The sequence below is a fragment of the Oncorhynchus masou genome, chromosome 30, assembly GCF_036934945.1.
Source record: "Oncorhynchus masou masou isolate Uvic2021 chromosome 30, UVic_Omas_1.1, whole genome shotgun sequence".
In the NCBI taxonomy this organism is placed as follows: domain Eukaryota; kingdom Metazoa; phylum Chordata; class Actinopteri; order Salmoniformes; family Salmonidae; genus Oncorhynchus; species Oncorhynchus masou.
Genome location: NC_088241.1, coordinates 16,787,417 through 16,803,188, shown reverse-complemented (window position 1 = coordinate 16,803,188; position 15,772 = coordinate 16,787,417). Strand labels below are relative to the sequence as shown.

General features: G+C 44.0%; 1 protein-coding gene across 1 annotated transcript; it reads left to right on the top strand.

Moving 5' to 3' along the window:
• The first annotated feature begins 3,912 nt into the window (after window positions 1–3,912).
• On the top strand, window positions 3,913–8,559 carry LOC135522178 (transmembrane protein 79-like). The gene is made up of 5 exons (XM_064948214.1): window positions 3,913–4,036; window positions 4,576–5,419; window positions 5,681–5,875; window positions 5,996–6,212; window positions 6,407–8,559. The coding sequence occupies exons 2-5, from the start codon at window positions 4,726–4,728 to the stop codon at window positions 6,606–6,608; spliced, it is 1,308 nt and encodes a 435-aa protein (XP_064804286.1). The 5' UTR covers window positions 3,913–4,036; window positions 4,576–4,725; the 3' UTR covers window positions 6,609–8,559.
• Window positions 8,560–15,772: the final 7,213 nt, after the last annotated feature.

The window sequence follows — 15,772 nt, the reverse complement described above, 5'->3', positions numbered from 1 at the left end:
AGAGCTGTACGTCCTCCGAAACACAACCCTGCCAAGCCGCACTGCTTCTTGACACACTGCCCGCTTAACCCAGAAGCCAGCCGCACCAATGTGTCAGAAGAATCACCATACAACTGGCGACCGATGTCAGCGTGAATGCCCTTGACCTGCCATAAGGGGTTGCTAGAGCGGGATGGGACAATGACATCCTGGCCGGCCAAACCCTCCCTAATCCGGACAGAAGAATAGTCAGTATGGTTTCTACTCCACAGCACCACACATGAACATTAGTATTCCCAGTATATGACTAAATTACCTCATTTTGGAACAGGCCCTCTGTGCACTGCTATAATGTGTAGCCTGTAAATTTCATCCGAAATCGCATGGCATTTAATTAATTAATCTTACCTTTCATAACACTCATACCAGACAACTTTTTTCTGCAAGCCTCGAGTCTAGACACGGGTCAAACAATGATTTAAATATACACTAGATGACTGACAGGGGGCACTGTTTTGAAGACACTGCGCCTCCATCTTGGGACTCTACCATCCTTGTAAATTTTTTGGGGGGAGCTATAGAAATCAAATCAAAGTTTATTTGTCACGTGCGCCGAATACAACAGGTGTAGATCTTACAGTGAAATGCTTACTTAAAGCTCTAACCAATAGTGCAAAACATGTGTTAGGTGAGCAATAGGTAAGTAAAGAAACAAAACAACAGTAAAAAGACAGGCTATATACAGTAGTGAGGCTATAAGAGTGGATAGGCTACATACAGACACCGGTTAGTCAGGCTGATTGAGGTAGTATGTACATGTAGATATGGTTAAATTGACTATGCATAATATGATGAACAGAGTAACAGTAGCGTAAAAGAGGGGTTGGTGGGTGGCGGGACACAATGCAGATAGCCCGGTTAGCCAATGTGCGGGAGCACTGGTTGGTCGGCCCAAATGAGGTAGTATGTACATGAATGTATAGATAAAGTGATTATGCATATAAGATAAACAGAGAGGAGCAGCAGCGTAAAAGAGGGGTTGGGGGGGTGCACACAATGCAAATAGTCCGGGTAGCCATTTGTGATCATTCCTGTTCAGGAGTCTTGTGGCTTGGGGGTAAAAACTGTTGAGAAGCCTTTTTGTCCTAGACATGGCACTCCGGTACCGCTTGCCATGTGATAGTAGAGAGAGCAGTCTATGACTGGAGTGGCTGGGGTCTTTGACAATTTTTAGGGCCTTCCTCTGACACTCTGACACTGTAGAGGTCCTGGATGGCAGGCAGCTTAGCCCCAGTGATGTACTGGGCCATACGCACTACCCTCTGTAGTGCCTTGCGGTCAGAGGCCGAGCAATTACCGTACCAGGCAGTGATGCAAACAGTCAGAATGCTCTCGATGTTTCAGCTGTAAAACCTTTTGAGGATCAAAGAACCCATGCCAAATCTTTTTAGTTTCCTGAGGGGGAATAGGCTTTGTCGTGCCCTCTTCATGGCTGTCTTGGTATGTTTGGACCATTCTAGTTTGTTGTTGATGTGGACACCAAGGAACTTGAAGCTCTCAACCTGCTCCACTACAGCCCTGTCGATGAGAATGGAGGTGTGCTTGGTCCTCCTTTTCTGTAGTCCACAATCACCTCCTTAGTCTTGGTTACATTGAGGGATATATTGTTATTCTGGCACCACCCGGCCAAGTCTCTGACCTCCTCCCTATAGGCTGTCTCGTCATTGTCAGTGATCAGTCCTACCACTGTTGTGTCGTCAGCAAACTTCATGATGATGTTGGAGTCGTGCCTGGCCATGTAGTTGTGGGTGAAGAGGGAGTACTGGAGGGCACGCACCCCTGTGGAGCTCCAGTGTTGAGGATCAGCGTGGCAGATGTGTTGCTACCTACCCTCACCACCTGGGGGCGGCCCGTCAGGATGACCAGGATCCAGTTGCAGAGGGAAGTGTTTAGTCCCAGGATCCTTAGCTTAGTGATGAGCTTTGAGGGTAGTATGGTGTTGAACACTGAGCTGTAGTCCAATGAATAGCATTCTCACATAAGTGTTCCTTTTGTCCAGGTGGGAAAGGGCAGTGTGGAGTGCAATAGAGATTGCATCATCTGTGGATCTGTTTGAGCGGTATGCAAATTATAGTGGGTCTAGGGTATCTGGGATAATGGTGTTGATGTGAGCCATTACCAACCTTTCAAAGCACTTCATGGCTACGGACGTGAGTGCTACGGGTCTGTAGTTATTTAGGCAGGTTGCCTTTGTGTTCTTGGGCACAGGGACTATGGTGGTCTTCTTGAAACATGTTGATATTACAGACTCAATTAGAGACATGTTGAACATGTCAGTGAAGACACCTGCCAGCTGGTCAGCACATGCCCGGAGCACACGTCCTGGTAATCAGTCTGGCCCCCAGCCTTGTGTATGTTGACCTGTTTAAAGGTCTTACTCACGTCGGCTACGGAGAGCGTGATCACAAAGTTGTCTGGAACAGCTGATGCTCTCATGCATGCCTCAGTGTCGCTTGCCTCAAAGCAAGCATAGAAGTGATTTAGCTCGTCTGGTAGGCTCGTGTCACTGGGCAGCTCATGGCTGTGCTTCCCTTTGTAGTCTGTAATAGTGTGCAAGCCCTGCCACATAAGACGAGCCTCGGAGCCGGTGTAGTATGATTCAATCTTAGTCCTGTATTGACGTTTTGCCTGTTTGATGGTTTGTCGCAGGGCAGAGCAGGATTTCTTGTAAGCTTCCAGGTTAGAGTCCCGCACTTTGAAAGCGGCAGCTCTACCCTTTAGCTCAGTGTGAATGTTGCCTGTAACCTATGGCTTCTGGTTGGGGTATGTACAGTCGTGGCCAAAAGTTTTGAGAATGACAAATATTAGTTTTCACAAAGTCTGCTTTCTCAGTTTGTATGATGGCAATTTGAATATACTCCAGAATGTTATGAAGAGTGATCAGATGAATTACAAAGTCCCTATTTTTTATTTTTTTATTTTATCCCCTTTTTTTCCCAATTTCGTGGTATCCAATTGTTAGTAGCTACTATCTTGTCTCATCGCTACAACTCCCGTACGGGCTCGGGAGAGACGAAGGTCGAAAGTCATGCATCCTCCGATACACAACCCAACCAAGCCGCACTGCTTCTTAACACCGCGCGCATCCAACCCGGAAGCCAATTAATTGTAATTCATCTGATCACTCTTCATAACATTCTGGAATAAACTTTAATAAATTGACCGCACTCAGTCAGCTGTTTAAGGAAATAAGCAAACAGGAAACCCCTCACCCAGAGGCGGTGCTCCTTCTGGCCGGAGACTTTAATGCAGGGAAACTTAAATCAGTTCTACCAAATGTCTATCAACATGTTAAATGTGCAACCAGAGGAAAAAAAATTCTAGACCACTGTACTCCACACGCAAAGATGCGTACAAAGCTCTCTCTCGCCCTCCATTTGGTAAATCCGACCACAACTTTATCTTTAAATGCTAGGCAACTAAATAGATAACATCTACTGAGGATATATGATAGGTCTCTTGTAGATAACACCAACATGTTGATTTCTCTGTTCATCTAAACTTCATTCCGTCAGTGACAGGGCTGTGTTTCAACCAATATTGCTTTTGGAAATAGATCCAAGAAAGGGTAACCAACAAAGTGAGATAGTACACACCAATGCAATAACAACCACATAACACGAAACAAAACATTTACTGTATGCTATATCCACAATTTCTCACTAATTATTTTCACCCCAAGAAAGTCACATATAAATATAAGACTACTTGAAATACACATGTTGCTGTTTTTTTTGTACATTAAATTATGAAATTAAATTATTAAAAGGGTGTTTCTAAAAGACATTAAAGGACAAGTACGATAGGACCTAAATATTCCTATCGTACTTTCCCTTTAATGTTTTTTTAGGAACATACCCTTTAATAATTTACCTGGCCACACCTGGATTTCCACCCACTGAAAAGCAGTTGCACAATAACAATAGAAGTGGAAAAACGATGTAAGAGACATTCAATAAAATCCCCAAACTCGTTGTTTGATAAACCCTGAGGTTTGGTGAGTTTTACATTTTTATATATTTTCATTTGTATTTTCCAGCTTTGTATAGCGAGCAGTCTTCTTACGTGAGTCGGAAAGTCCAACATTTTATCTAGTGCGCTGGTATGAGAAACTTCCGTGTTATGATATGGAGTGCGCTTTCAAGGTCTGCGTACTATGTTTGTCTGGAAATTTTGTACGTCAACAATATTTTATTTTGTGGTTTTATATTGCAAGCGTATTTTCTTTGGTATTCATGCGTAAATAGGGCCTTTTATTTTCTTAGACTCTACTCAAACAGCACAGGCCATAATGAGATGCATTGGGCGGAGCTTTGTTTGCAACGGACAGGGAGGGATTCTACTTGTTTTATCGTTCTTGGCTTACCTTACCTGTCGTGGAAAAATTTCAACCTTAGAGACTATTTTTTGATGATTAATGACACTAGAATGCTGTCTGGAGTTACAGCTTATCGGTTTTGGGGCATCATCTCTTGCGTGGGAAGACATGTATGACCTACAGAATGTGCACTCTGTAAAATGTACTTTTCTTTGTAGGTGAAGAGCTGTTTACCATCAAACCAATAGAGCTGGGACACAAAGAAGGAAACAGACAATGTGATGTGACTTCAGTCAAAGTAAAAACACTCAATCAAGCATAGACTTACTGACGAAGTCTGGAGACATTAAATACCTAAAAATAAAACTATGTCTGAGGTCCTACGGTCAAACCTGGAGCTGCTAGAAGACAGCCCCCCCAAAACCAGCGGGGTGACTGCTGAACCCCAAACCCCAACATGGGGGGCAGAGGGGGAGAAGGTGATTGAAGAATTGGGGAAGGGAAGGGAAGGAGTGGTGGAGGAAGACGAAATGGTTAGCTCTGCTAAATTGGAGCCTACCACTCTGCAATGGCCGGGTGACAGGGATGTAGAGAAAGCAACAAAGAATGGAAGTGCATTGACTGTGAAAGAAGATAAGGGAAGGGGAAAGGGAGATGACCCTGAGGGCGAGAGGAGGAGCGTGCACTCCATGTGCACCTCTCTTCAAGAAGGAGGAAGCCGGATGGAGAGCGAGAGAAGGCTGGGTTTGGGAGTGGAGAGAATGAGAACGGGGGAAGAATGGATGGAGAGAGAGGTGCAGCACCCAGGGCTGTGTAAGAGAGGGAAGAAGGTGCAGGTAGAGATAGAGGTGGAAGATGGTATGAACTCTTTGCCTGAGAAGGCAGCACAGGTCTTCAACCCATCTGTCACCATCTTACACTCCTCTAGTGCTCCGACATCTCCCAGGGAAAGGGAGCCATTCTGGGATGTGGACGCAGAGAAGAATCCCCTCCTCGTTCCCCAGGGAACCCCACATGATGGCTACTACCACGACTGGCCAGTGGAGGGGGGGTCCTCAAAATGTAAAGAGATGCACTAACGTCATCTTTCTGTCTTTTGGCTTCCAACCTATCTCTCCGTTTCCATCTTTCTCTTTGCTCTTCTCTCCCTTGTTCATTCAGCCACTGTGGCTCTGCTCAAATAGATTTGCGAGTGCAAATTCATCCTTCCTCTCCTCCCTTATTTTGTGGTAATCTGATCTAGAGGGTGGTAATGTTTCTGTTAGCTTTCTTTTACTTCAGAGGGTAGAAAGACTAATAGTCTCTCCTTTCCTCTCCCTCCAGATGGGTGTGACTGTGCCAACCGGGATGCTCTCAAAGTGGGGGTGTCTGTGTTCACTGCAGCTCTGATTTTCCCCCTCCTAGTGTGGGGGGGTTATGTCTTCCTGCCTTTTGATGCCCCACTGCTGGACAGTGCCCCCCTCAGGCTGGTCTACACACTGCGCTGCTCTGTCTTCGCTGTGGTGCCCATCATACTGGGTGAGTGGCTCATTGGTCATTCAGCATATGTTCTTTACCAGAATTATGCCGGTGTGAACAGCAAGGTGGGTTGAACAACAACACTAACATCACAAGCTAACGCTTGTGTTGTCCTCCCAGGCTGGTTGGTGCTGGGTGTCTCCAGGATGCGGTTGGGGAATGTGAAGCCGCTGTGTGAGGTGGAGGCCAGGGAGGTGGGTGTGCACCGGCGCTATGTGGATGACTCCGTCACCCTCTTCCTGCTCTACTTCCTGCAGCTGGCCGTAATGGCGCCCTACCTGAGCCAGGACCTGCTCAAACTGGTGCCCCTGCTCACTATCATCTTCGCCTTTGGCAGGTAAAGAAACAATGCAACAAAAAAATTTTTATTTTGTCACATAACCCAGAGAGATGCAGTGAAATCTGTTGTCCAATTTCAGTGCCCAGTCAGTCATAACCCTATATGATATGTGATCTCAATTTAATACAGTCTGGGCAGACTATAGAAATGACTGCATCTGTCTAATGTCCATCTCTCCTCTGTGCCAACAGGCTGATGTACTGGGTGGCAGCTGCACTGGGCAGCAGTGTTCGGGGCTTTGGCTTCGGTCTGTCCTTCCTGCCCACCGTGGCCATGCTGGGTGCCAATCTCTACTTCATCTTCACCATGGACGCTGGGGGCACCATCTTTGCCCAGGATGTGGTTCACCAACAAGACCAACCCCCAGCCTCCCGCCAGAGGTTCTGGGGATAGGGGAATGGAGTCAAGACTGAAGGAATGAAAAGGATGGGGAAGAAGGACAGGATTTGTTTTACCTACTGGTGGAATTTAACTTTCAAAGGGTTACTATGTAAACGGTAGTGGATCGTGCTAGTGTGTTTAAACCACACTGATGATGTGTAGAATAGACTGGGCAGTGGTAGTCAGTGATAGAGCATGTACAAACCGTTATTGGAGAAAGGCTGTCTACGTAATAATTCATGTTGCATGGCATTATACCGTCACTTGGGGTGGCAGGGTAGCCTAGTGGTTAGAGCGTTGGACTAGTAACCGGAAGGTTGCAAGTTCAAACCCCCGAGCTGACAAGGTACAAATCTGTTGTTCTGCCCCTGAACAGGCAGTTTACCCACTGTTTCCTAGGCCATCATTGAAAATAAGAATTTGTTCTGAACTGACTTGCCTGGTTAAATAAAGGTAAAATAAATAAAATAAAAAAACTTTAGTGAAACAGTAGAATGTATTCTGTAGAAGATCTGCTAATTGACAGCATGACAGTTAAGTACCATGGAATAATTTTGAAATCACAATTGTCTCGCTGCAAATAGTTTGTAGATCCACACAGAATTGTGCCACTTGGGGAAGTTTTGAAAATAACCAAACCACTGTTTTCCTCATATCTAGCTTGGCCTGCTGCAGACAAATAGTTTGCTGAACTATACTGTTTGGTTTGACAAGTATATCTGTACTTGAGGCATCCTGTAATCTACTGTATTGCATTTGGTTATGAATCTGGTATTTCAAGCTAATAACAATTGCATTTACATTTGGGACGTTTATAGAGAAACTGAGACTTGCTCTAGACCACTTAGTCAATTTCCTCTTGAAAATGTTCAATATAACCAATCATAAAATCATGTTCTGTGAAAAAGTAATCGACTACAGAGTGGACATTTTGTCTCATCTTCATGACTGTATGATTGACGTCCCCACATAAGCAATGTCATAACAGCTAACAAATCATTGAAAAATAATTGATTTAGTATAAAGATTTTGACATTGAGAACCATTTCACAATTGGAGAATGTGGATTGCATGGCATTTTGTGCCTCCCCCCAAAATGGCAGTGACCTTATAGAAATCCAACCAGTCCAACGAGTGCCTTTGTCTCTGAAAATGAATCCTTTCACAATACAGCACAACCCTGTAAGGGTGATTGTGAATGGAGTTGTTACTGTATTTTACAATGATATGTATGAAATCTGATTTTTACAGTGTAGGCATCTACTTTATAAAATGTATAACTACGCTGATTTCTTTCTACATTTCAAGGTACACTTACGGTCTGAAACAAAGTGTAGAGTCTATTTAATGTCTATCATATTTTAAAATAATTTATGACTCAATGATCAATTATACTTAACAAGTGATGTTTTTATTGGCCTTTCATTTATGAAGCTGACATTTATTGGTTTCAAAGCCTTTTAGTGACCAATAAAAATTAACAAGCATTTAAGGTAGACCTTTGTGCATTACAGTTGTTTGAAATGGGCACCTGTTTTCAGACTGTTATTGCTGTGTTCGTAACCAAGTGGAAGGTGGTATTTATCACAAACGACTGGGAGAAAAACACTTGAACACCCCTCCAACTCGTAATTACTAGTGGAAAACTATAGAGATCGTTAGAGGACGCAACATTGTATCGGTCAGATTCTGGCTTTGTGAGAGCATGCACTGTGCCATTGAGGCCATCTCCATTCTGAAGAAGTACATTTTCTTCTACGAGTTGGTAAGCAAACTGAAAGGGTGCATACATGCCACTTGGAGTGTGTTGTTTTAACAGGTATAAAGCCAAGTTGGGGGATTTACTGCCACTTGCAGTTTATGGAATGTTTGCTCACAAGTGTAATTAATTGGCTGATCCCTCCTGATGACCTGGATGGAAATATACACTGCTCAAAAAAATAAAGGGAACACTAAAATAACACATCCTAGATCTGAATGAATGAAATATTCTTATTAAATACTTTTTTCTTTACATAGTTGAATGTGCTGACAACAAAATCACACTAAAATTATCAATGGAAATCAAATTTATCAACCCATGGAGGTCTGGATTTGGAGTCTCACTCAAAATTAAAGTGGAAAACCACATTACAGGCTGATCCAACTTTGATAATGTCCTTAAAACAAGTCAAAATGAGGCTCAGAAGTGTGTGTGGCCTCCACGTGCCTGTATGACATCCCTGCAACGCCTGGGCATGCTCCTGATGAGGTGGCGGATGGTCTCCTGAGGGATCTCCTCCCAGACCTGGACTAAAGCATCCGCCAACTCCTGGACAGTCTGTGGTGCAACGTGGCGTTGGTGGATGGAGCGAGACATGATGTCCCAGATGCGCTCAATTGGATTCAGGTCTGGGGAATGGGCGGGCCAGTCCATAGCATCAATGCCTTCCTCTTGCAGGAACTGCTGACACACTCAGGTCTAGCATTGTCTTGCATTAGGAAGAACCCAGGGCCAACCGCACCAGCATATGGTCTTACAAGGGGTCTGAGGATCTCATCTCGGTACTTAATGGCAGTCAGGCTACCTCTGGCGAGCACATGGAGGACTGTGCGGCCCCCCAAAGAAATGCCACCCCACACCATGACTGACCCACCGCCAAAACGGTCATGCTGGAGGATGGTGCAGGCAGCAGAACGTTCTCCACCGCGTCTCCAGACTCTGTCACGTCTGTCACATGTGCTCAGTGTGAACCTGCTTTCATCTGTGAAGAGCACAGAGGTGCCAGTGGCGGATTTGCCAATCTTGGTGTTCTTTGGCAAATGCCAAACGTCCTGCACGGTGTTGGGCTGTCCACACCTGTGGAAGTCGGGCCCTCATACCACCCTCATGGAGTCTGTTTCTGATAGTTTGAGCAGACACATGCACATTTGTGGCCTGCTGGAGGTCATTTTTCAGGGCTCTGGCAGTGCTCCTCCTGCTCCTCCTTGCACAAAGGCGGAGGTAGCGGTCCTGCTGCTGGGTTGTTGCCCTCCTACGGCCTCCTCCAAGTCTCCTAATGTACTGGCCTGTCTCCTGGTAGCGCCTCCATGCTCTGGACACTACGCTGACAGACACAGCAAACCTTCTTGCCACAGCTCGCATTAATGTTCCATCCTGGATGAGCTGCAATACCTGAGCCACTTGTGTGGGTTGTAGACTCCGTCTCATGCTACCACTAGAGAGAAAGCACCGCCAGCATTCAAAAGTGACCAAAACATCAGCCAGGAAGCATAGGAACTGAGAAGTGGTCTGTGGTCACCACCTGCAGAACCACTCCTTTATTGGGGGTGTCTTGCTAATTGCCTATCATTTCCACCTGTTGTCTATCCCATTTGTACAACAGCATGTGCAATTCATTGTCAATCGGTGTTGCTTCCTAAGTGGGCAGTTTGATTTCACAGAAGTGTGATTGACTTGGAGTTACATTGTGTTTTTTAAGTGTTCCCTTTATTTTTTTGAGCAGTGTATAATCTTTCCTTAACGAGTAGGAAGTCCCACCCAGTTGACTACTTCAAAATTGTGAAAATCCTAATGGTGCTGCCCATGCTAAAACTTGCTTTTGGGCACTTAGAGGACTCAATCTCTACGTGGGAAACTCGTCTATCACCCCTGATCGCAGACTTCTCCCACATGCTGACCTGACCTACTAAATAAATTACCTTGATAACAGGATTTTCGGCAGTTAAATGTAATAAATCATTGCTTTTTTAGAAAAAAGCAATCTATTAATGTGTTTTTTGAAAACTATATTTTGTTTACATGCATGATAGCTGTACTTTTAGTTATAGTTGACGCAGCTTGTTGGCTATCCGGCGTTTGTCAACGAGTTCAAGGCATGTGAATGCATCCATCTGGTATTTACTATATTACCAACTTCCCACTTGGTTATGAACGTAGCATATTGCCGTGTTCAAAATAACTGGGAACTCGGAAAAATACGAGGTTAACTCATGACTTCAGGTCAGAAAATCGGGAGCTCTAAAGAGACTCTAGTTTCCGAGTTGGATGACCGTTCAAATAATGTTTTCCCCATTCGGAGCTCGTTTTTCCCAGTTGCTTTGAAGGCGTCATAACATCGAGCCTATGACGTAGGACTACACTTTTCGACTAACGGGCTATTTTTGTCGGTGGTCAAATATTGTTCACGTCTGGAGAATATGGCAGCTGCCCCAGCTCGAAGAAAACACGGAGCGTGTCTGCTTCGATTCAAAGAAAATTGTCCATTGCGAAAATTTAAGAAAAACAGGTGTTACGGTAAGAACATGATTGTTTTCAAGAATTGATGGATAACAACATATAGCCTATAAAAAAGCATAAAATGAACCTACAGACGAATTATACTACCCAGGAAGTTAGTTTGAAGTTGACACTTCATAGATCCCTGTCGGCCTTGCACTGTATAAATTTGACAGTAAAACGTCTGAATTTGTTTGGTCGGCTCTATAGGCCTCAATGCTATAGCCTGATAATACATTATAAATAATAATCTTACATTTTAAAGTTGTATTTACTATAAAGGCACACTATAAAATGTGTATATCAAGGGAGCAAATGCACGACTTTCCACATGCAAACACCTTATATATATATATATATATATATGTGTGCTGAAGGAATAACATTCTAGAAGATAAACATTACATCATGTTTCTGTATACATCTGTATACATTGTCAACATAAACAATGGAGTAATATATCCTAATATAATGATAAGACTACTGCACCTATCAAATTATGAATAATAAGTCATATTATTCCAAATTAAGGGGTAGGCTATATTGCATTAGTTAAAATTACCGGAAGTCTGACTGTGGCTTTAAAATAAGTAGTCAGTGTTGTTAACTGCCAATGCTGATGCTCCTCCACCATTATTTGCCACAGTTTTGAGGAAGTTGGGGGCTAAAGTAGCAAGGCAACATTTAGTCCCAACGTATCATGTGGTTGCTTAAGACTTAAGACTGGCATACCTGTCCAAAAGTACATGCACTAGTCTACGCCTACACCTCCTGTCAAGTACTTCAGTTGCACTTGCTGTCAAGAGCTGGGTGCCCAGGGTGGGTGCATGTCAGCAGTGTAAAAATGCTTCCTGCATGGTCTCCTCTCCTTCAACTGGATTGATCTGACCATAATTTTAAGTAAAATCGTTTAAGCTAACGACTGAAAATTGCTTTCACCAGTCAAATTATCAGTGCAGATGAAGGAAATTAGATAAGGAGAGGAAATCACTTCACAGTATTGATACTTAAGCCTAATTGTTTAAAAAAAAATCCCTTTGGCAGAGGTATCTTCGGCTGGTGGTGGGATGTGTTGGGGAGACTTCAGGAAGCACCCCATTTCACCATCTATGTAGAGCCCATCCCTCCCTCCTATCAGTCTATTTACCATCCCTATCAATCACAGGACCCCATTGGTACGACCATTAAAACACTCGCATGGCCTTCTTTCCAAATGTCTTGGTGAATGGTCTCCAAAGGCTAATAGTTAACTGACCTGCTTTATCAGGAACCATGATATGGTAGTTACTGGTTTTTATTAGTATTAGAAGTTACCTCAATCTCTCTGATAATCCTATTATAAATGGGAACAATATTTTGGGAACACTGCTCTCACCTATTTAGCTTGTCACATCAGGGATTGTTTTTTTTTGAAGTAAGGAAGAATGTACTTTATTGGAAAGTGCTTCACAGAGCCATACACTGTGTATACAAAACATTAAGAACAACAGCTCTTTTCATGACAGACTGACCAGGGGCCTCGTTTTATAAACCGTGCGTACGTACAAAATAGACCCCAAATCAAAATCAAATTTGATTTGTCACGTGCGCCGAATACAACAGTGAAATGCTTACTTACAAGCCCTTAATCAACAATGCAGTTTTGAGAACAAAAAGTGTTAAGAAAATATTTACTAAAATAAACTGAAGTAAAAAAACAACTAAATAAAAGGCCTATGTTACCTCATCAGTATGAAACCATCAGAGAGAAGGTGAGGAATGTATTATGCAATGATCATGGAAATTAAACATGTGTGTGCCAGGTTTCACACAAAAGTTGGCATTTATAAAAACTGAACTTGACATGAAAATGTGCTCACCTTCCCACAAACCTTAGACCATGCGTAAGCACAGTTTATAGTAGTTGAAGTATTGCATTGCAAGCAGGCATGTAGATTAGTATTTTCTGCAAATGGTGGAAAAGAACAGGTTAATAACAAGATGCAATAATTTGTCATTAGTGAGAAGAGAGAATCTATTTAGTTTGTCTTTGCATTTGAAAATAATTAGAAATAGGCATTTATTTCCTAGCCTATTATTTATTTAATTTCCATGATTATTTCATAATAAATTCTTCACCTTCTCTGTGATGTTTTCATACTCACGGGGTAGCGTAGGCCAACAACAAGGATACCATTTGTCCCATCTCTGGTTTAATTGCATCCACTTCATAGTAGTAAATAGATAAGCCATTTCAAGTATTTTGCTCTATGCCATCTGATCCGAAGCTAAGTTTATTAACGGTGGAACAGGCGATTGGTTGTAGGTTACTTTTGTAGCTTACGTTTAACTACTGTACTTTCACATTTCTCAAGGAGACAATATTGCATTTATACACAATCCATATTTTCATAACCATTGCAGAATAAATGTGTCACTTTTTCTGGCCATGATGGGTTCATATTCCCGAAGTAGCCATAGCCTACAACAAATTACCATGCGCAGACCCTTCACTATGTCCCGCCCCAGAATTTTGGGCAACCAATTGCTGTGCTCCAATGGATAGCAACCGTTGTCGAGTCCAACACCTTGGACAAGCTCACGTTTGAAATGCATCAAAGCCATAGAGGGCTTTACAGAAATATTGTTTAAATGGATAAATAATTTGACAGGGCACCAGGCGTGCTGGCTCCTGTGATTCCTATATGGCTGACCCCAATTAGTTGACTGGTCAATTGTTGTTTTGTTAGTCGAGTCGTAACAAATATATAAAATTGCGCCGATTAGAGAGGGCAGCCGTGCTTCTAGCCCCTAGGCAACTTTGCAGTAGTTCCTTTTTTGTATGTGTTATTTTTTACATTATTAGGCCAGAACATTTTTTGTATTATTACATATAGCTGGGAAGAACTTTTGGATATCAGAGCGGCGGTCACTCACCAGCATTACGACTTTCCTGAATCGGATCCTTTGTTCGTACCCCCCAGGGCAATTGGAACTGATTCCAGAAGCTGGTCCAAAACATCGCCAGGGGAGAAGAGTTACTCGGAGTGAACTTTAGTCCGACTCAGGAGGCGCACACACCACCCACTGCTTCTGAGTATATTACTCGCTAATGTTCTGTCTCTGGATAATAAAGTTGACAAGGCCCTCTCCCGCCCTCCCTTCGGCAAATCTGACCAAGACTCAAATTTGATCCTCCCTTCCTATAGACAGAAACTTAAACTTTAAGTACCTGTGCTAAGGACTATTCAACGCTGGTCTGACCAATCGGAATCCAGCTTCAAGATTGTTTTGATCACGCGGACTGGGATATGTTTCGGGTAGCCTCTGAGAATAACATTGACAAATAAACTCAGTCACTGTGTATTTGTGTATCAGGAAGTGTATAGGAGATGTTGTACCCACTGTGACTACTAAAACATACTCGAACCAGAAACCGAGGATAGAGGAACAGCTTTCACGCAAAACTGAAAGCTCGAACCACCGCATTTAACTATGGCAAGATGACTGGGAATATGGCCAAATACAAACAGTGTAGTTATGCCCTCATTCAACAAGCGAAATGTCAGTATAGAGACAAAGTGGTGTCGCAATTCAACGGCTCAGACACAAAAGGTATGTGGCAGGGTCTACAGACAATCACGGACTACAAAAGGAAAACCAGCCACGTCGTGGACATCAAAGTCTTGCCTCCAGACAAGTTAAACACCTTCTTCGCCAGTTTTGAGGACAACACAGTGCCACCGATGCGGCCCGCTACCAAGGACTGTGGGCTCTCCTTCTCTGTGGCCAACGTGAGTAAGACATTTAAGCGTGTTAACCCTCGCAAGGCTGCCGGCCGAGACGGCCTCCCTAGCCGCGTCCTCAGAGCATGTGCAGACCAGCTGGCTGGAGTGTTTACGGAACTATTTAATCTCTCCCTATCCCAGTCTGCTATCCCCACATGCTTCAAGATGGCCACCAATGTTCCTGAACCCAAGAAAGAAAAGGTAACGGAACTAAATGACTATCGCCCCGTAGTACTCACTTCTGTCATCATGAAGTGGTTTGAGACTAGTCAAGGACCATATCACCTCCACCTTACCTGTCACACTAGACCCACTTCAATTTGCTTAGCACCCATCTAGATCCTCTGATGATGCAATCACCATCGCACTGCACACTGCTTCATCCCATCTGGACAGGAGGAATACCTATATAAGAATGCTGTTCATTGACTATAGTTCAGCATTCAACACCACAGTACCCTCCAAGCTCATCATTAAGCTCAAGGTCCTGGGTCTGAGCCCCACCCTGTGCAACTGGGTCCTGGACTTCCTGACGGGCCACCCCCAGGTGGTGAAGGAAGGAAACACTACCCCCACGTCGCTGATCCTTAACACTGGGGCCCCACAAGGGTGCGTGCTCGGCCTCCTCCTGTATTCACTGTTCACCCATGACTACGTGGCAACGCACGCCTCCAACTCAATCATCAAGTTCATCAAGTTTGCAGACGACCCAACAGTAGTAGACCTGATTACCAACAATGATGAGACAGCCTACAGGGAAGAGGTGAGGGCTCGGAGTGTGGTGCCAGGAAAATAACCTCTCACTTAACATCAACAAAACAAAAGGAGCTGATCGTGGACTTCAGGAAACAGCAGAGGGAGCACCCCCCCATCCCCATTGACAGGACTGCAGCAGAGAAGGTGGAAAGCTTCAAGTTCCTCAGCGTACACATCACTGACAAACTGAAATGGTCCACCCACACAGACAGTGAGGTGAAGAGGCACAGGCTGAAGAAATTTGGCTTTGCACCTAAAACCATCACAAACAATTGAGAGCATTCTGTCGGGCTGTATCACCAACAGGTATGGCAACTGCACCACCCGCAACCGCAGGGCTCTCCAGGGGGTAGAGCGGTCTGCCCAACGCGTCACCAGGCGCAAACGGCCTACCC